We start from the raw sequence: 22,094 nt of genomic DNA on the forward strand, positions 1-22,094 counted from the left end.
TTTCCATTCTCAATTTTATATGACTTGGCAAACAACAATATATACAAATCATCGATACAATTTATGAAATGTACGTGTTAATACAGCATAATCAAACTGGTTTAATGCATTGGTTTCGTGCTTTAAAAAGTACTAGACTAAGTACTTAATTCAACCTTTTCATTGTTTTTGAAACGTAAATGCATTGACATATTAAAATGTTTGCCATATGAATTTTGTGTTTTCACTCGATAAAACATGGAAGCACTCGAAAAAACACGGACTGCTCTCGAAAAACACGGACATCTAAAGATGAATTTACTATCCAACGAAAGAACAAAAATTTTTGTAGTGTGTAAATAAATATGATTTATTCATCATAAATTCTTATGGACTTTGTACTAGCTTTCAGTATCTATCAGTTCTCTTATATTGGTGCTTTGTGTCGTTTGCCTTTTTTTTTCTTTCTTTTTTTTGGGGGGAAGGGGGCTCCGTCCCGATCTGATGAGTTAAACGTTTTCCAACATATTTTTAAATTATGTTGTGCTGTTACACTTGTGTTTCGAGTTAGAGTGTTGAACACTCAAAACATGTCTAACATCGACACATTCTGTATATGTCTGTCCCAAATCAGGTGCCTATAAATCAGTTATTTCTGTCTGTTTTTGGGTGTAGGGTTTTAGTTTGGTTTTCTCGTTTTAAGTTTGTCACTCAGGTGCCTTACTATAAGTGTGGGTTTTGCTCATTATTAAAATGTACGGTGACATATAGTTGCTTACATCTACATGCGTTATTCTTTAGTGATAGTTGTCTCATTGGCAATCAATTACGCCATTTTCCCAGGTTAGGGGAGGGTAAACATGTTTAATCCCGCCACATTCTTTATTTGTTTGTTTTTCGTTAACTGTTTTGTTATAAATTATGTTGTTAATTTACTCGTTTGAATTGTTTCCCATCTTTCATCGAGGCCTTTTATAGTTGACTGCACGGTATGGGTTTTTGTCATAGTTGAAGGCGTACGGTGTCCTATAATTGATTATATTCACTTCATTTGAACTCTGGTGGATAGTTGCATACCACATCTCCTTATTTTTTATTAGAACCTCTCTTTCATTCATCATTCTGATATACATCAATATATATAATTATAGTGTATTAGTACACATCTATATCGGTAATATTTCTTTTTGTTTGGTTGGGGTTTATTTTATTTTCGGGTATGGGGAATAACTACATGTAAAAACACGTGTTTTGTTGTTTTTTATTTATTTTTTTCGTTTTGTTTTTGTTTTTGCTTTTGTTTTTTTGCTTTTTTTTTCAATGTGGGGTGGTGAGTGGAAGACTTACTTGAATCAATTTATTGTTTAAAGTGATAAAATAATAAGGAATTAATAAAAACAAATGTGCTTATACTTTGCTTAAAGGTGAACACATTCCAATAACTTCCCGGTTGTGTTCAGTTATTATGAAAAGGAGATGTTGTTTGGTTGCCAATTAGACAACTAACCAACAGAGTCCAAATGACGTGGATTTGAGCAATCAGTAATGTCTGTATTTGTTCGTTTTCATAAGGTAAATCTCAAAGAGTGAAGATATTTTTTTTTTTCGAAAAAGATAGTCCTTTATTGACATCAATACAACCCTTATTGGTTGACAACATAAAAATAAATTCCTTATTTCAAAGTTTTAAGTAAGGTTTAGATGAATTGTGATTTGTCATTAGTGTCATATATGTAATTCGCTTCCATTGTCATACATTTAATATGATCTTGTTACTATAACTCTTGTCGTGTTAGTCGTCTTTGTTATATGTAAACGTCGTAAACTTTTCCTTATCTGTGTCCTAAACTGATCACTTAAGGCAAAGTATATCCAAAAATTACAAGCATAACCAAGACACAACAGGAAATTGTGAATACGGACGGATAAATGATCAATATCCTCCGGAATTACAACCTGGCCTGTCAGAAATCTATGAAAATCGAAAGCGAAAAATATGGCCCCTGGTAATTCGACAACAAGAAATATTCCAACAATTAATGTTATCATTATTGTCAAACGACGCTTCCGCCGATGTTGTTCTGCTGTTGCCATGGAAACTTTGTTACTAACTAAACTTCGCACTAAATATATAGTGGAAAATGTTATAACAAAACATGGTATAATCTGGATAACTATACATCGTGTCATATAATAGTACATATGATAATGTTTCTTTGTTCCACCGTTCAACCAAGATGCAGAGCGAAACAGACAGTAGTCTTGGTTTTCCGTATAGTCTTTACAATTAGGTGAATCTACATCACCGGCGCGGGAGAATTCAAAGACTAAATAATTTGGTGAGAAAATGGCAAATCCGACGATGTATATAATAACTGTAGCCCAGTACGACATTGTTTTTGTAAAAATTCTCCTAGACCGGAACGGAAAAGCCACAATACTAAACTTCTGTATGCCTAGAAATGCTGTCAGATATACGGACACTGTGTGAAAGGAAACGCCGAGGTTCTGAAGCAGCATATATACCGAACATAAAGGATATGGAAGTATATTTTTGTCATTGTCACTTGTAAAGTAAAAATACGGGTGTAATACGTTAGCAAAAAGTGACGACATAGAGTCCGATACAGCTAAACCAATCAAAATTATTGTTGTTGGCGACCGTAGGACTTTACTGGTAAATATACATATCACAAAGAGATTGGTACAAATTGTCATTAATGTTACAAACGGACTAAGAACAACTTCCCAGAGTATGCTGACGTCACGGGTAAAATAATCGTATTCACATGTGAGGTTGTTACCACTTAAACTGTTGTATAAATCTGAACTATGGCTTCTGTTTTGCAGTACAACTAAATTTTCGTAATGCATTGTAGTGTATATACGACTCAATTATCACAGTATTCTGAGTGAAGAGATCTTAGCATAGAATTCAATATAACTTTTTTCTTCCTGAATATTTCACGTAAATGGTATTCTGATCAGAGATTTTGTGCGACCATACTTGTTTAATTGGCTTTTTTTCTAAGTAGAAATTCTCAGAACTTCCTTTCTGAAAAAAAAGATAAAACATGATGAATGGTTTTAGGTCAGACTCATCAAGATTTTCGCGATTCTTCTTAATAGACAAAAATAATTAGCAGCACAGACTTTGATGACTAGAATCTTTTTATCACATTGTCCATAGAAGTTAGGGTGTCCATCATTGAAACAGACCGGCGATGGTTAGGTATACTTCCAAAATCGGTGAAAAAAAGATAATGGGATAGGTAGGATTAAAACACTTGTAATAAAGTGATTCTTAAGAGAGTTAACCACAAGTGTAAACTTATCATAAACTTGATTTCGATAATGTATTACTTGCAGACAAAGCTATTAATGGGTTATTGTTTGTTGTGTTGGTTTTTGGTTGTTTTTTGTGTATATATCGTTACTATGAGTGACAGAATGAATGAATAAGAGAATGATACTAAAGGTAGACTAGAGACATTTTGTACAGAAAATTATACTAAAGGTAGACTAGAAACATTTTGTACCTTTCAGGAGTTCTATTTATACTTTTTCCGTGTAGTAGTAACTGTGCTCGAATGACCACAATTGGTAAGATGTAATTGTATCGTAATCAAGATATTAAAAACAAAAATTGCCACTGGTTATTTAGGAATAAAATGCTGCGTCCCAAATTTGAAAAAAAAACAAAAAAAACATTTGCTTTGGTTTTTATATATCCTGCTATTAAAATCTTTGGTTTTAAAAAATATTTTTGACAATTGCAAATTTCAATCATGAAATTAAGGCAACTTGAAGATGATTTTTAAACTATCGTAAGAGCCTTGATTTATTTCATCATGAATTGAAAAACCGTGATAATTTCTGAAGGGAATATGGCACATACATCTATTCTTTGATAAATCTTTTACTTTTTACTTTGAAATAAAAAAAAAACAAAAACAAAAACCTAATTTTTTTATCTATTGGTAGTTGATTTTTAATGCCTGTCTGCTAGACTATCTATGGGCACATATATCTATATTTTTCAAATTCATTATAGCTTTAGTTTCACTCTGAAATAGAAAAATGTTTTCAAAACATGTAAAGCTCACACTACAAATTAATTATATATGCCTATTTTTGGTCAATTTATTTTGTCATCTTACCATATAAAGAAGTAACTGTATTAAGACACCGCCTGATATCAATATACATACTTACATCAGTAGCTACCATCTATTCACTCTGGAGCCAAGGGCATTTTAAAATCACATATTTTTATGTGAGATTGACGTGTACACCGCTATTTTCCCAATTCATTTTTGTTGCATTTATAAAATTTTGAACAAATATGATAGCTATGATACTAGTGAGTAAATTTACGTAACATAAAACTTAGATAATGAACTCCGTTTTACAAACACATGTGAAAAGTAGTCAGCCAAAATAAACTATCAATAGACCAATTAAAAGATTACTCAAGTTGTAAATATGTGCTTAATTGGATAGTCAATGGAAAGGTATATACTTAAGACATTAAGTGCTCGGGCAAGCCACTCGCTCTAAATTTCATATTGTATACGTATAGACTATTCCATAGACTAACCGTTACATATTACCTGTAAAATGAAGGCACGCAAATGTAATAAAAAGCTGCGCGCGAACGTAAAACATTGTAATCGCCAAATGCGCGCAAATGTTGTGCTCCCAAGGGGGTAATTATGTTCAGCACTATTATACAAAGGTTAACTTGGTTGTTATGTGTTTTATATAATATTAGGGATTTTTAACTTTCTCCTTTTGAAATTCAAACTTTTTCATTTTTAACTCTCCTCCTTCTTACCACTATAAAAATGGCAATGGTCGTGTTATTTTCAATATCCTGATCTGAGAGAAGCTTTTATCATAGTCATCAAACATTTTTCAAAGATTCAGGCCTGATGATCTCTTGAATATTTGGCGGGTAAAAAACGAAAGTAGGATTGCCAAGAGGATTTAGTATGAGAAACATATAATATATCTATAAAGTAGATACTTTTTTGTGAAAATGACCTGATGTCGATACTTACCGGACATTTTGAGAATGTGCGTTTTAAGAAACAGGAGTTTTTGCCTGTACTAAAAGAGAGGCGAAAGATACCAAAGGGAAATTCAAACTCATAAGTCGTAAATAAACTGACAACGCCATGGCTAAAAAAGAAGAAGAAAAAAACGACCAACCGATCAATTTAGTTTTTTATATTATAAAAAACCTTTGGTACTGTCAAAGATTTTTCGTAATTCCTCTCATCTTTTTTTCATGTATAATATTTATAGTGACCAATTGACGGAAGGCCTATAGTAATCAGCTTCTTGACAAATCGATTCAGCTCTTTAACTTTGAAACCCCTTGGAGTTCAGTGATGACATGATTCTCCGGAAGGTGTTAAAAATTAAGTTTAACTATGTCCCCCTAAGGAGATGTTCAAAAATCGTTTCCGTTTTCTAACTTTAAAACCCACCAGACATGGAAGAAAATGTTGATGATCATGGTAAAAAATTAGTTGAACTTAAACACAATCGATGTTTAAAATGCAGCCGAGAATCTCTAATAGGAATCAAAGCATTTGACCTGATACCTACCATTTTTAAATATAGATACTGATATACAAAAGTATTTAAAAATATGTGGAACCTCTGTGACCTATCTTCTAGTTAAATTTGTCCTTAATAGATTGCACTTTGTAAATACAGCTGTTTCACAAACCACGCCTTTTTTGGAGAGATATTTAATATTCATAGATATTTTTGTTTTGTTTACCTACTGGTTCCCAGATATGATCTCTATGTTTCATCTCATAGAGACACAACTTAGGAATTTTACCAGCAGAAATACACGTGGATAGCAGCAAAATTGAATTCTGAGGAGACCCAATGTGTAGGGAGGGGTAGTACAGAACTTTAGTATAAGTTTAAACTCTTAGAAGTTCGAGATGTATAAATGTTGAAAATATGCCGGACAGCCCTACGTTTTGTCGTTTAAAAAAAATTGTAGTGCATATGAACTAACCATTCTAGGATATAATTTTTAACGAAATTTAATAGTAAAAGTGGCACAGTTTTAGCCGTAAAAAAAAAATCCTATGGGAAATTGCCTTGTCTATATTGACAGAAGTGCAACCTGAAATAGCAGATGTACAGTAGAGTTTAGATCGTATTCAAAGAACACTGCTATATTTCTTGATACCTTTGTATATCAGTTTTACATCAAAAGATGGTAGTCATCAGGTTAAATGCCTATGTCATTTCTGCTTATAATAATTTCAAGCAGTTTTGATTCTTTTTGAAGATCCTCTGCTGCATTTTAGTCATCGGGTAATTGCGAAGAAAATATTTAACTGAAGTAACAAATGAAAGAAATGCACTCGAACGCGAAAGAAATGTCATCATTTGTTCATTATTTTCTCTCTAGAAACTTAATAAGCAGTCAGGTATTTACCTTTTTCGTTGAAGATTACAATCGTTTATAGTTTTTAATACAACCCAGAAACGGCTAGGCAATTTCTTGAAACAAAGCGTGATATAGAACTTAAATAATTGTAATATACAGTTATAGTAATAACGAGGAGAAAATAATCCGACAGTTTTTCCAGGATGCCATGTTGTTTTAACGATTCGTTGATTTTGGTCATTGATCGGTGTACTGTGTTGATTGCTTGTCTCCTTGTGTCTCATCATGTTAGATTAAGGGTTTACCTCATTAGAATTATACTTCATTATTAGCATGAAAAGCTTATTGTTTCAAATCTGTTCATCACTTGACCTTAATTATTTCATCTGATATCATTGCTGATTATCCGCTATAGTTTCATTGTCTTATTTTGCAGGCGTTTATATCGTAAAGTGTAATAGTTTTACTTACTGTCCAGAAATTGCTTACTTTTCATGTAATCACATTTAAGTTTTAAAATAAGCGGAAAAAGGAACACTGCTGTTTTCCTTAACATAGAAAACAACTTAACAAACTAAAACAGAGCTTTATCATCACTAGCAAGACACCAAAAATCTTTAAACAATTTTAAACAAAAAGAAAAATACCACATATTGAGCTGAGCTGAGGAAAACCTCGTGCATTATAAACCCACTTTACTTGATCAGAACTATAACACAAGACAACTGAAAAACAACTGCAGATACAAGTAGGACCCCAAAAATAAATACGAATATAGATCACAAAGTTAAGGGAAGTTTTCATGAGATGTTTCTTTTCAGAAAAAATAAAAAAGATAGAAAATAACACTTATTGTTTGCGTCTGATTCACTTTTCTGGCTTTATCTTCATCAGCAACGATCAAACCTAAATATTTAAAAGCCAGGGATGTATTATAAATAAAAGGGGTATTTTCCATTTCAATTGTCGAGAAGATTTGTCTATTAGAATTAGAAAGAATCGCTTCATTAAAGAAGCATTATCTTGATTTCCCGGTAGATTTAATGACTGGAGAATTCATTGTTAGAAATAAAGGCTTTGATTGACCAGTTTGTTTCTGATGATTCACAAATAATAGTGTCCCGTCAATAAAATAACTAAATTCGTCACTTCGTCACACTGTCTAGTTGTGTCCATCTTTGGCCATTGTTTGATAAGGATGACAAACAATATTCCAATTACTAACGGTTCGCAAATAAACAGTGATCTATCGGTTGACATTGAATCTTCGGTCTAAGATTATGTTCAATAAATGAGGGATAAATTAAGTAAGGCAGTCTTAACTCGATTGATTTTTCTTTGACAACATAATTTGATAGTCCTTAAGAGATGGCCTATGAAAGCATATAAGATGTTTTATCTTGCTCCTGAGACTAGTAAAATTTTAATTAAATCGTAAATAAATTATAGCTTCTGAACTAACTATAATTGACAAAAATGATATTTGACCATAGGATCTTTATTATTATTTTACACAAACAATCAATACTCTATCAGATGAATGTGAATATTAATACAATATGCATCATAGAAGATGTGGGTATACGCCAATAAGACAGCAACCCAACGACACAAAAACTTAACAGACATCACGAATTCAACTATTGGTCTTCAACAATAGACAGGGGTCTATACAGTAATCCAACTTCTAAATCGCCCTGAGTCTAAAAATTTTAACAGAGACTAGGAAGGTCTGCCATCAACAAAAAATCCTCTAATGTCAAAACGGTTAAAACAAATAAGACAAACGCTGACGAGGATTCTGACTTTTGAAGTTATTAGAAAAATTAGTAGAAATTAAAGAAAACCAAACAATGACAATCAAGTGAAACAAGTCATTATGTTTCAGACATTTAACATTTGAAAAAATGATGAAATCTTAACTACATGCTGACTGTTGTTTTTTTTTAACTATGGAGAAACTGTATACATATTGGTATCGTGACTTTGCTATTTTGTATACAATATATATTAGATGAAAAACCCTTACTGCGCTAAACCAACTCTTCTTGACACAATTCACTTGGTCTTTTCGGACTAATGTGGTCTAGATGCTAATTAAGTAATTACGAGAGAAGGCCATTAAACTGATGAGATGATCCTTTCCTAATATCCCTATTTCAATTAGCACGGACAATCTTTGTAGTTCACGTTATATTAAAAAACACTTATTAGAGTAATTATCTGTCAATTGACCACGATGTAAATTGCACTTGCTCCCCTTAGTTAGTGAAAGAAGTAGACACTTTATTACTAACGAGATATCACATCCTTATTTTTACAGTGCTGTTGTTTATAGAGCTCGTAAATTCATAAACGATGTGTGTAAATTTGTACATCATTTAAAAAACCTATTCTAAAGGTTAACAATTTTTACATTGTAGAATGATCTTTAAACATTTACTTTATCGATACTAACGTTGGTTGTGTTATTGATGGCTTAAAAGAGTCCGTATACTGTGTCTTAATATGATAACATATCTTCCAGCGTACTGCTACATTGTTATGTACTGTTACATTGTTATGTACTGCTACATTGTTATGTACTGCTACGTTGTTATGTACTACTACATTGTTATGTACTGCTACATTGTTATGTACTGCTACATTGTTATGTACTACTACATTGTTATATACTACTACATTGTTATGTACTACTACATTGTTATGTACTGCTACATTGTTGTGTACTGCTACATTATTATGTACTGCTACATTATTATGTACTGCTACATTGTTATGTACTACTACATTGTTATGTACTACTACATTGTTATGTACTGCTACATTGTTATGTACTACTACATTGTTATGTTCTACTACATTGTTATGTACTGCTACATTGTTATGTACTGCTACATTGTTATGTACTGTTACATTGTTATGTACTGCTACATTGTTATATACTACTACATTGTTATGTACTACTACATTGTTAAGTACTGCTACATTGTTATATACTACTACATTATTATGTACTACTACATTGTTATGTACTACTACATTGTTATGTACTACTACATTGTTATGTACTGCTACATTGTTGTGTACTGCTACATTATTATGTACTGCTACATTATTATGTACTGCTACATTGTTATGTACTACTACATTGTTATGTACTACTACATTGTTATGTACTGCTACATTGTTATGTACTACTACATTGTTATGTTCTACTACATTGTTATGTACTGCTACATTGTTATGTACTGCTACATTGTTATGTACTACTACATTGTTATGTACTACTACATTGTTATGTACTGCTACATTGTTATGTACTACTACATTGTTATGTACTGCTACATTGTTATGTACTACTACATTGTTATGTTCTACTACATTGTTATGTACTGCTACATTGTTATGTACTGCTACATTGTTATGTACTGTTACATTGTTATGTACTGCTACATTGTTATATACTACTACATTGTTATGTACTACTACATTGTTAAGTACTGCTACATTGTTATGTACTGCTACATTGTTATGTACTGCTACATTGTTATGTACTACTACATTGTTATGTACTACTACATTGTTATGTACTGCTACATTGTTATGTACTGCTACATTGTTATGTACTACTACATTTTTATGTACTACTACATTGTTATGTACTGCTACATTGTTATGTACTACTACATTTTTATGTACTACTACATTGTTATGAACTGCTACATTGTCATCAACATGTACTTTTTAATACTCTGAAAACATTCAACCTTTTTGTCAATCAACCCCTTTATTTTGTAATATTTTTTAAAGACCCATCCCAAATGCAAACCTTCAACCTTTTTACGCCGGTTAACGATCATTACTTTTCATACCTTTATATGAAAAATCCAGAGACATTATTGTTCCAAAAAACTTATAATGAATCAAATTACAGTATTTGAACAACGAGTATTCAGACTTATATTTATCGTATTTCTAATGTATTATACATCCTCTATTGAAAAAGAATTATTTTATAAAAATGTTGTTTATTAGAATTTCAACAGCAGGGATCCTTAAAAATATTTAAGACAAAAAATAACAATAAATAATCGTCATCAGAAAAAAGACGGACAAAATGAACTGAACGTCACCATTCGGGTGTAGTTGTCACCTTATAAATACCACATAGCTTAGAAGGTGACAATGTTTTTTTCGATGGATATCAATCTGCTCTTTCAACTTCTCAGCTATGTGTTATTTAATTTATTATACTGGATGTTCTGTCATTACTAACTATTACTGTCTTTTTAATTTTGATTTTAAAAGTAATAAACTATGACTTCATTCCGAAACATAGAATTGCTCATTGTCTTTAAAGAGGCATTAGATACGAGATATAAAAAAAAATTAAAAATATGATTTTTTTTTCAATCATTAATGAAGGCGAAATTTTTTTTTTTAGCAGCCAGTTTAGTTAAATTTTGTCAAAATAAGATAAGAAACATCACTGATGAATTATTCAATTGCAAGTGAATAATTCGACCACATTGAATCCGTATTTATGTACACTTCAATTTAACTCCTTAGCTAGAGATTGGTTACGCATATATTAGGCGTGTTCAGCCATTAAAAGGAAAAGAATGTCAACATTGAAAGTGAAACAAAGGTGAACCATTTCGTTGACTGATTCGATCCACAAAAAATCATTCGTATACAGGATTAACTTATTTTTTTAACCTATAACATGAAATCAAACAGACCTTGGAAAGTCCAATTGCACGTGGTCGCTATCTATTCATATTTACGTTTTCTTTTTTATATCGGGTGATGTGACAATCGGCAGTCTTCGGAGGTCATCTCGATGGATAATTAGATGTAGTCTAGACTAAAATACACACGAAATACTGATATATATTATCGAGTTGATGCATTGTTAATTGTTTATTTCAGACTTATTGTAATTTGGAAATACGTTTTAGTATGTAATAAATCAAATATGAGAATTTGAGTTAAATCGGTGAACCTGAATTTGACAGCTAATGTCCCTTTAAAACAAAAACAATTTTTTTAAAATCAAATTTATTGTCTTTTAAATTATCAATTTTTTATTGGTCTGCACGAGAGGGGGACATTTAAAAAAAAGTTGTCTGTCGCTGAGCCATAGGAGATAGTAAATTAGTTTAAAAACGTATTTTATTCACTCAAAGAAAAATGGATTTGACACAAGTAACCAGCAATTATAACGTCCGCCCCGAATTACAGTGTATAACATGTGAGCATGCAATATTACAATACAAAAATAAAGAGATTGGTATAATTGACAATGAGACAACTATCCACCAACGTTCAAATGAAGTGGATGTAAGCAATTTTAGGCAACTGCATGGCCTTCAACCATGAGAAAAACCCATACCGTACAGTCAGCTATAACAGGCCCAAAAATTTAAAAAAAATATGAAACAATTCAACTGAGAAAACTAACGGCCTTATTTATAACAAAACAATTTTAGAAAAACAAATATGACAGACATGAACCAGCGATAACCACTAAACCGCAGGCTCCCTGACATGGGACAAGCACAATACTTTATCTATTGAAAAAAGGATGACAAAATATTAACGGAAAAATTTGTAATAATGATGATGTGAATGTACCGCAAATACTCTATTCAATATAATATGAAGACTTTTTGGTGAATTCGAATACATGTTTAAATATCTGGACGGTTTTTTTCATAAGAGAGGTTCGGATTACCAGATGTCAGTAACATAACATTCAATATAAGGTCAAGGAGGCAATCTAACTTAAAGATTGATCATCAGAACTTCTCTGTGGTCTGTATATAAAGGACAGCCGAAGAGGAAATGATGTAAATTCTCAATATTGTACCCGCAACGACAAGATGGGTCAGAAATTATATTGACTCTGAACAAGTCATGATTCAAGAAAGATGAGTAAATTGTCTTCCTTGTTTTAAACAATCAAAATATAAATTTGCATTTTAACGTAAAAGTTGATAAAACTGTTTATGTTAAAATTAACGAATGAAATTGCTTTATCGCTGTTTCAATGTTACTGTTTATCAGTTCCACATGATTCATCTCTATATATTTCTTGTTCTCATATACCAAGAAAATGTAAATATTTTGTTAAAGCATTTTGTAAAATATTTAACAGATACGGTTTCCCTTTCTTGCGAGTGCAATTTTTAAAACGTTATTTTGATGTCTTGTACGCAATATAGGCGGTGAAAATGACAACATCTTTGTAGACCTATTAGATTTCGGATGGGTCTGAACTTCCGTTATACTACATTTAAATAGAACTCTGCATATATATAAATCACTAAATACATAATGCACGAATATTAGTAGATCATAATCAGACTTCAAATATTTGATTGTAGTTTTTTTTTCTTTTTTGAGGGGAAATTCATGACATTATTATCCACATATGGCAAAATTTAATGAATAATTACGAACTTCCTTATGTGAAACAGATTGTTTCTCAAGACAAGTAATCCTACGATTTCAGAGTAAGTCCAGTTATTAATCGTCCTGACGTAAAACTGAAGCTTTTATTTGCTTTTTCTATTCAAGATAACTAGAAAGGATTAATAGTAATAATGCCATAACTTTGTGGTTACATGGGTTTAACCAACAGTAGTCAAATCAAGCACACGAACCACTTGAAACTAAAATATTTTGTTTTAATGACGTATAATTTTGTGTGTTTATTTGATAGAGAGCGAAAACTCTTTTTTTGACAGACTCGAATAGCTGAGGTAGTAACACATAGAGTATAGAGAAAACTTAAGGGAATTATTTTATATTAATCTTTGGCATTTCAAACACTTATCAAATAAGAAATAAAACAACAGAAAAATACTTTTTAAAAAATAATAACATCTTGTGGACTGTGGTAATCATTTGTAAAATCATTTGTAGATTACAACAAAATAGTCTAATCAACTGAGACCTAGCTAGCGGTTCTTATAAGAAACCGTGCATATCATTTTTTTATGTCAGTCTTTTTTTTCAAGTCAAATTGCCATACCAGATGTCTCGCCATTGTGTATTGAATATAAACATAACAGCGTAAGTAGTTATCAGATTGTTGAAAACTAATTCATCAAATCGAATAACCACTTGTTTGAACTCAAAACCTTTCGATTAGTTTTCATTTGAATGATCTGTCTTCATCAGATATTTTTTCTCTGTTTCATTGATTTTTATCGCTCTTTCCATATTTACTAGTATTTTTGTGACGTTCAAAATGTAACATATAAAGAATAATTTGACACTAAAAATGTGTAACCCCAAGCGGTCCTTTTGCGATTATTTTATTTCTCAAAATCTGATGTCACTCCCAGATTTTTATAAATAATTGAAAACTTTAGTTGCAATGTTATTATTATATTTACACGTCATTGCAACTACATAAGTAGTTTCGTTATTTCTTTGTCGCCTCGAGTACTTTTAAAATGTCATTGGTTTATCCGGTGGGGTCAATCCAAAGACTCTTAAATTGGTCTTTGTTCCTTCTCCGCGCAAACACATAGAGTATAGAGAAAACTTAAGGGAACAGTACTTAACCTATTTTCCAATCTCACCAATTGATTAAGAAGACAATTCAAGGTAAAAAAACAAAAACTGAGGGAATTGCAGGATCTCCAAAAGGAACAAACACCGTTACGTCAACAGGATAAGCGTCTCCTACTATTAATGCACCACCATGCAGCCATGCGAATCCACACTCCGTTAAAATGTCACAGTCGGGAATAGAATACAATCGGCGTTAAAATGTCACAGTCGGGAATAGAATACAATCGGCGTTAAAATGTCACAGTCGGGAATAGAATACAATCGGCGTTAAAATGTCACAGTCGGGAATAGAATACAATCGGCGTTAAAATTTCACAGTCGGGAATAGAATACAATCGGCGTTAAAATGTCACAGTCAGGAATAGAATACAATCGGCGTTAAAATGTCACAGTCGGGAAAAGAATACAATCGGCAAATTTACAGAATAGACGACTTTTCTGGTATTAAAAAGATCTAAAACTGCTAACAATTGTCGCTAGTGAGTTGAGACCCAGATATATCGTATCGGTCAACCAATTCGTGATGGTAGTCGTAAAATTTATGTAGCGTCGAGTCGTTCTTCCTCGTATCTCTGGAGCAGTATTTGTGTGAGAAGTACATCAAGCTTAATGAGCTCTGCATAGTGTGAACGTAGTAAACTAGTCAGTTCGAATAATGTGTCGAGGATGACAGGTCATCATGAGGCTTGTTATCCTTTTGACTTAGCACGACAAATTCCGACTCAGCACATTGGTCAATTATAGAGCAACACATTAATATGTTATCGTCCTCAATATGAATATTTTATTTGCCGCTTAACATAATATTTCCATAAATCAGTCCATGTTTTTATTTACTTTGCGGAATCGGGGACTGGGCTTTGTTTTTGTTTTTTGTGTGGATACTGGTCTTGTCTTTGAATATGTATTGGTAGGTTATTTTTATTGGATACTAGTCTTTTGATTTACTTGTCATGTGTTCGGTAGAGTGTGTATTGGTCTTGTCTTTTACGGGCCTTCGATTGGGAAATAGTCATGTTTTGGCGGGTCTTAAACGGATCTTAGCATATCCAACATTTTTGATTTTCCATGCCTCTATGGTACTTTTCTATCCTGTACGTGTTATTTTCGCTGTGGAATAATTGTTATGTAATTTGGGGATGTAGCTCAATTTGTGGTCAATATCATTGGAAGATATTAATGCAAAACTAATATGTATTCATACTGCATCGGACTGTAATAACTGTCACCCAAAACAGCGAATACAAATAATCAATTGAATAGTATAAAGAGGCTAAATACTAAAATACGTTTAATGTTTGCACAAACATGATGTTATTAATTGCAAGAAATGAAATATTTTGATTTGAAAGTGTGCGCCCGGAAATGAAATATTTGCACGTGATGATTTCCATACAATAATCATTTATTAACGCGTTTCAAGGAGCATTATTTCCTTTTTAGTAATCCTTATCAGACATTTTTTTCTGATATTACATGTCTTGGTTTATTTTCATTTTTAGTTCACCCAAAAAGTACTCGATAAGATTAAAAACATGTCCAGTGCAGATCATTGTGAAATGAATTTTGAAAGGAAATAATAAAAGATAGTTTCGGCTTATCAGTGTGTTGTATGAGTTGACATACTATTGTAACATACTTAATTGCTATAGGAATCAAAGATATGTTAAGCTTAAATGGGAGGTGCAATAAAAAAAAAAACAGCATAACATGGGTTATTTATATATTGTTATTCTGACTTATACGTAAAGGATACGTAAATAGGCAATCATTTTGGTGAGTCCTTGTTGGAATTTTGAATACAGACAGATCATTTTGAAGAGCATCTTTTACAGTTACTCCTTCTTATGCAATAGACATAATACGGCCGTCACTGCTGAAACATACAGTGTATGGCCATAAGTATTCGTCACGTGCTATTTTTCACTATATTTCATATAAAATTACGTTTAAAAAAATTCTTGTGGGAGTCATTTCTGGCTGGATTTTACCCAACGTGGTACCAATGGAAGCAGACTTGTCACAGATTTATTTTGTCGTATTTTTCTTTTTGGGCGTTTTCATTTTCTGATGATATAAACACAAGTATTATTTATGGTAAAACAATTTGCTATATATTTCAACCCAATTGAATTGAACAAACATATTATACGTGTTCAAATCAAGAGGGAAAAAAAACAGAAGACAAAGCTATGACTGACCAAATAACAAATATAATTTAGACATTCTGCGTCTTTCAACACTTGGTTTGTAGAAATCCAACCGTAAATGTCTTCAAAATATTTGTTTGAAAAAATGAATTTAAATGAGTTTTTCTATGAAAATTATGGCAAAAATAATAAAGTGACGAGTACTTTTGGCCATGGACTGAAGGTAGTTAGTAGTATAGATGACCATAAATATCGGTTAAACAAGAACTGATAAAATTGAGAATGGAAATTGGGAATGTGTCAAAGAGACACAACCCGACCAAACAGCAGAACACAGCAGAAGGCCACCAATGGGTTTTCAACACAGCGAGATAATCCAGCACCCGGAGGCGGGCTTCAGCTGACCCCTTAATAAAAATGTGTACATGTTTAGTGAAACTGGACGTCACACTTAACTTCAAAACATATAAATGAACTAAAATTAAAAAATATACAAGACTAACAAAGGCTAGAGGCTCCTGACTTGGGACAGGCGCAATAACACGGCGGGGTTAAACATGTTTTGTGAGATCTCAACCCTCCCCTTTACCTCTAGCCAGTGTAGAATAAACAAACACACAGCAATACGCACAATAAAACTCAGTTTAAAAGAAGTCCGAGTCCGATGTCAGAATAGGTAACAAAAGAAACTAAGCAAAATGACAATGATACATAAATTAATAAAGGACTACTAGCAGTTACTGACATGCCAGCTCCATACCTCAATTAAACTGATTGAAAGATCATGCCTTTATCATATGAAAATCAAGCACAATCCCTCCCGTTAGGGGTTAAGTATCATACCATCATAAAATATATGAGAAGAACATAACCCGTATCATGCCAACAACTGGTTTTAGAATAAATGTGTTTATTTCCGATGCAAAGACCCTATGAGTGAATCAATATTAATACCAAAATATGCCATTTTTAATGACCTGACAACAGTATCGCAACTACATCCCTTCTGAATAAGTTTGTTTAAAGGTTTGGTTAGCTTTTGAGGTGAGTGCCGACATCTTTGTGTTTTGTATAGAATATTACCATAAGAGATGGGATGTGAATACCTAAACGTATAACAACGAATACGAAATACCTGATTACTACAAAGCTTTATGAATAATACTGAGCAAGAATACCCAGATTTTTTTCTGTGTCTTCGTGACTTTTTCAATGTTGCATCAAACAATCCACCAATAACGATTTCTACAGACGAAAACAACTATTTCTATTGAGGTTAACATCCTTTGATAAAGCTTGGCTTATTTGTCCATTCTCATTTACCTCTAACTTGGAGGTTGGTTTCGCTTTCTATTTCAATAAATGGGGAAAAATGTTTGTAGCGTGAACTTAAAATATAAGTTTATGCGATTTATATTCCTATTCTTTAACATAAAAATTGTAATACGTAAAAGAAATGTATATGTGAAAGTAAAATTACTTTTTATTTAGGTTACTGTTTACGTGTCTACATTCGTCAAACCTTACGCCGAAGGAAATCTCAGTAAATCGTTTGAATGAACACTTAAATTTTGCAACTGTCTTATATAAATAGAATTCTTACCATTTAAATTGTCAAATCTAAATTACTCTTGCTCGTAACTAACACATTTTTATGATTTTATTACTCTTTGTTGAACATTTTCATGACTAAAATAGTAATTACAAATATATTCTATGAAATATTCATTTTGATAAAAGGGACATATAATGTACTTGATGGATTGACGACCCTTAGTACATTGTCAAGATATAGAGTACAAAATTTCTTTGTTTCTTTTCATTACAAAAGTGAGCAAAGGGAGAGCGAAGCTTTTTCGATGAAAGTAAAGCAATATACATGTAACAATATGTGTAAATATATAAAGAAAATGAATACGTGTATCTCTTCAATCTTCAGTCACAAACACTTTTGACGACGTCAGGCTAAGGCTATTATGTTCATTCCTTTTTTGGGAAAGAAATACGGATGTACCACTGAGAAATCTACTTTCTATAATGATAACACATAAGAGTTTCAGTATTTTTTTTCTTTTTCTTGAACTTTTAAAAGAGTTGTGGTAAATATTTTATCCATGCAGCCAATCCGTATTTCAAAACAGCCAATATCAACCTTATATTTCCTTGTCAAGTTTTCTCAAAAGGTGATAGTTGTTGCCCCGTGTTTTTTTTTTTTTTTTTTGTTTGTTTGTTTGTTTTTTTTTAATTTACAATCTATACATTGGGTTTATGTTGCTCATATTATTGTCGTTTTGCTTCTGGTTATGAAATAGTCCTTTGTCGTGCATTGAATTATATCCTTTGTTAGAAGACCTCACCAGTGTTATATGCAATTGATTGATAAATTTCGCATTTGTTCCCTTTATAACAGTTGATATCGACGCTAGGGATCGTACTGACTTTGCTGTAAAGGGTGAGCTTTAAAGTTCATTGTTAAAGACACCCAAGCAACTGTGAAAATGATCAATAGCAAAGTAAGTAATAAATTGTCTTTGCGTATAATATCACGTACGTCATCCAATATAATTTATTTTCTCATTTAAAGACAACACATTGTTGATGGAATGATTAAAAAAAATATTTACGATAATATCCGAAAACAGTAAAAAAAAATAAAAAAACTAATGGATAAGAAACTTCTTAAATGGTGATTTCGAAAGCCATTTACAAAGTTCGAAGTTGATATTTCCACAGCCTCCTAATATTTTGGAACTTTTGTCTAAAATATTGATTGTTTTTATGTTTGCAGTTTCGCAATACTAAAACGTCTTGTAAATAGATTAAACTGGGGATAACAACCTTCATTAAACACCTGAGTCTACACCTGCTTTTCCTATGTAATATCTTCCTTTCGGTTATTTTTGTTTTTCTTACGGAAGTTTTATACTTTGTTTAAATATCAAACAGTAATTATATTACGCAACAGTGAAACACCTGTAAGCATTACATTTCAAAATGAACATTTATCTTAAATTGTGTTAATTCTACGACATATTCCTCGAGATATTAACACATAGCTGGTATGAAATCGTCCGAACTAATATTATGAGAAAAGTTCGTGGGCTGACTTTCAACAAAACGTCTTGTGGCAGGTACTTGTATTATACACATGGCTCATAAAGTACAAACATCTTATCTTATAGTCTGGTCTTCAAGGAATAGAACGTTTTTCAAGTAACAAATGGAACATGAAGCCCCGTAGGACACTAGACTTCTGCCAGACATCATCGTCTAGGAGGTCTCGTAATTGCTCGCTCACTTCAATGGCAGGAGGTCTTGGTTTCAATCATAAGCCGGGTAAAACCAGAGACTTCAAATTTGTTTTTTTGCTGCTACTTGCGCCAACCATTTAGAAATAAATGTTTGGTCTTTGGTCATACACATACACATTGTGAGTTTAATAAAATAAAACATGCATCTCAACTGTATTGAATATTGTTCTTTATTTGCCGCAATTAACAAGATCGTCAAATTCACATTTATCTGTCGTAATCTACATTTCATTACCAATGTTACATAACGACTTTTTACAATCTTTATGTTAGGTATATGTTGTTCATATTATTCCCACGTTAAATTAAATTTCCAGAACATAAGAGTGCTTTAACAACATGTACTTTTGTATTTGTCATATAAAACTTAATCAAGTCCCAATTCTCCTGATACAAATACAACAGTTAAGTCAAATAAGGTGTTAATGTTTATGTTTTACAAGTTCTGATTCTCGCTAGCTATACCAATGATCATATCCTGGTACAAACACTGCAATAAACTACTTGATATACTTCATATGATGAAGACATATTCTTTCGAGCAGTTTAATTGAGGTCTGGAGCGGGCATGTCAGTAGTCCTTTGTTACTTTATGTTGATCATTGTCATTTTACTGAATTTCTTCTGTTTCCTATTCTAATAAAGGACTCTGACTTGTTTTAAACTGAGTTTTACTGTGCGTATTGCTATGTTTTCTTTATTCCACATTGGCTAGAGGTATAGGGGAGGGTTGAGATCTCACAAAACATGTTTAACCCGCCGTATTATTGCGCATGTCCCTAGTAAGGAACCTCTATCCTTTGTTAGTCTTGTGTGTTTTTTTTTCAATTTTGGTTCATTTATATGTTTCGGAGTTTAGTGTGGCGTTCATTTTGCGGAACTATTATACATTGATGTTTAGGGGCCAGCTGAAGCCCGCCTCCGGGTGCGGGATATTCTCGCTGCGTTGAAGACCCATTGGAGGCCTTGGGCTGTTTTCTGCTCTTTTGTCGGGTTGCTACCTCTTTGGTACATTCCCCGTTTCCATTCCGAGTCAATTCTATTAATGTATAAATGTAGGTATTCTTACATTTTACATTCAAACTTTAAGATATGTGCATCATGATCAATCACAAATTCATTCAAACAAAGTCAACTGGTTGCTATCTGTCATATTTGTTTTTCGTTTGTTGTCTTATCATAAATCCGGCCGTTTTTGCTTTTTTGTAATGTCGGGACCTTTTATAGCTATATATACGGAGTGGTTTTTAATCATTGTTGAAGACCTTACAGTACCTATCCACGTGAATCTGTCTCTGGTAGATCCTTGTCTCATTTGGCAATCTTTTACATCTCCTTATGAAGTTAAGGGAATTTGAATGTATATATGTTCGTTATACATGTACTTTTAAATAACATTCCTAGCAATAACATTTGAAGTCGTGCTTCTATGCCTATGTATCATAAATAATGACATAATATACATATAAAGTAACCAAATCAAATGACTTCTTATGTATACAAGAATGTAAACAATTGTCAGCTCTATCGCAAAAGTCAAAAATAACAGACGGCAACTATGCGAAATCATTTTCTCAAAATAGAAATTTTTAATTTGAATTTTGAATTGCCAACGGATTAAGCACATCCTGGTTTATGTAACTTTATTTTAACCCTATATACTGTCTGAATGCATTAAAAGTCAAAAGTATAACAAAGATAATTAGATCTTTAAATATAAAGGTGTATACGCCAATGTGATACATAATCTGTACCAAAGAGTACAAAATCACATACGCATAGACACCTTGAGATGAACATTCAATCAACATAAGCAAGTGTCTATACAACATATCAATTCTAAATCCCCCTATATAAGACAAGTAATACAAATAAGCGATTAATACAAAAAGCCTGAAATTAATACAAAATTCTTTAATAGACAATTTTAATAGACATTCTTTATTTGCTTGACCCAAGTTAGGAGCCCGAAGTACAGCGGTTGTCGTTGGTTCATGTCTGTCATATTTGATTTGTTTTGTTATATATAAATTAGGCCGTTAGTTTTTCTTGTTTGAATTGTTCACATTTTTCATGTCGTTGCCTTTTTAGCCGACTATACGGTATGGGTTTTTCTCATTGTACGGTTGCCTACATTTCCTTACAACCTCTCCATTTTAACTCTGGTGGATAGTTGTCTCATTGGCAATCATACCACATTTCCTCATTTTTATCAAAATATTCAGAGATAATAGAAAAAAAACTACTGACGCGATCCTTAATTTAGACGGGTACATTAACAAGTGAATGACTGTATCAAGTCTAGCGAGTATTCAACTTTCCTTCGCTTTATCTCGACCAATTAAATAATTTTACAATGAGTACAAAAATGAGATTACAACCAGTTCAGAAACACCATTTAACTCAATAGTATCAGATGACACAACTGTAAGTGTAACAATATCAAACATGCCGTAACAAAGAATGAAAGCAGTCACTGAAAATAAGCTAAAACTCATTTCCTGATATAAACTTCATGCTTTTTCACTCTACCTAGGTTCAGCAGAAGGTATTTAGTTATTATATTAAGATTGAGTTAATCTGATAGATATAAAACAGACAAAAATTAGAGTCACAACAATCGGAATCATGAACTCCAGA

At 32.2% G+C, this 22,094-nt stretch overlaps 1 protein-coding gene across 1 annotated transcript in view; it reads right to left on the reverse strand.

Moving 5' to 3' along the window:
* Positions 1 to 333: 333 nt before the first annotated feature.
* Positions 334 to 22,094, reverse strand: part of LOC127732192 (P2Y purinoceptor 4-like) — a 68,627-nt gene continuing 46,866 nt past the window's right edge. The window contains exon 3 of the mRNA XM_052241268.1: positions 334 to 3,034. Within this exon, the coding sequence (XP_052097228.1) occupies positions 1,738 to 2,853 (1,116 nt within the window). The 5' untranslated portion in view covers positions 2,854 to 3,034 and the 3' untranslated portion in view covers positions 334 to 1,737. The remainder of the gene's footprint in view (positions 3,035 to 22,094) is intronic.

This window comes from Mytilus californianus, unplaced genomic scaffold (genome assembly GCF_021869535.1).
Source record: "Mytilus californianus isolate M0D057914Y unplaced genomic scaffold, xbMytCali1.0.p SCAF_1, whole genome shotgun sequence".
In the NCBI taxonomy this organism is placed as follows: Eukaryota; Metazoa; Mollusca; class Bivalvia; order Mytilida; family Mytilidae; genus Mytilus; species Mytilus californianus.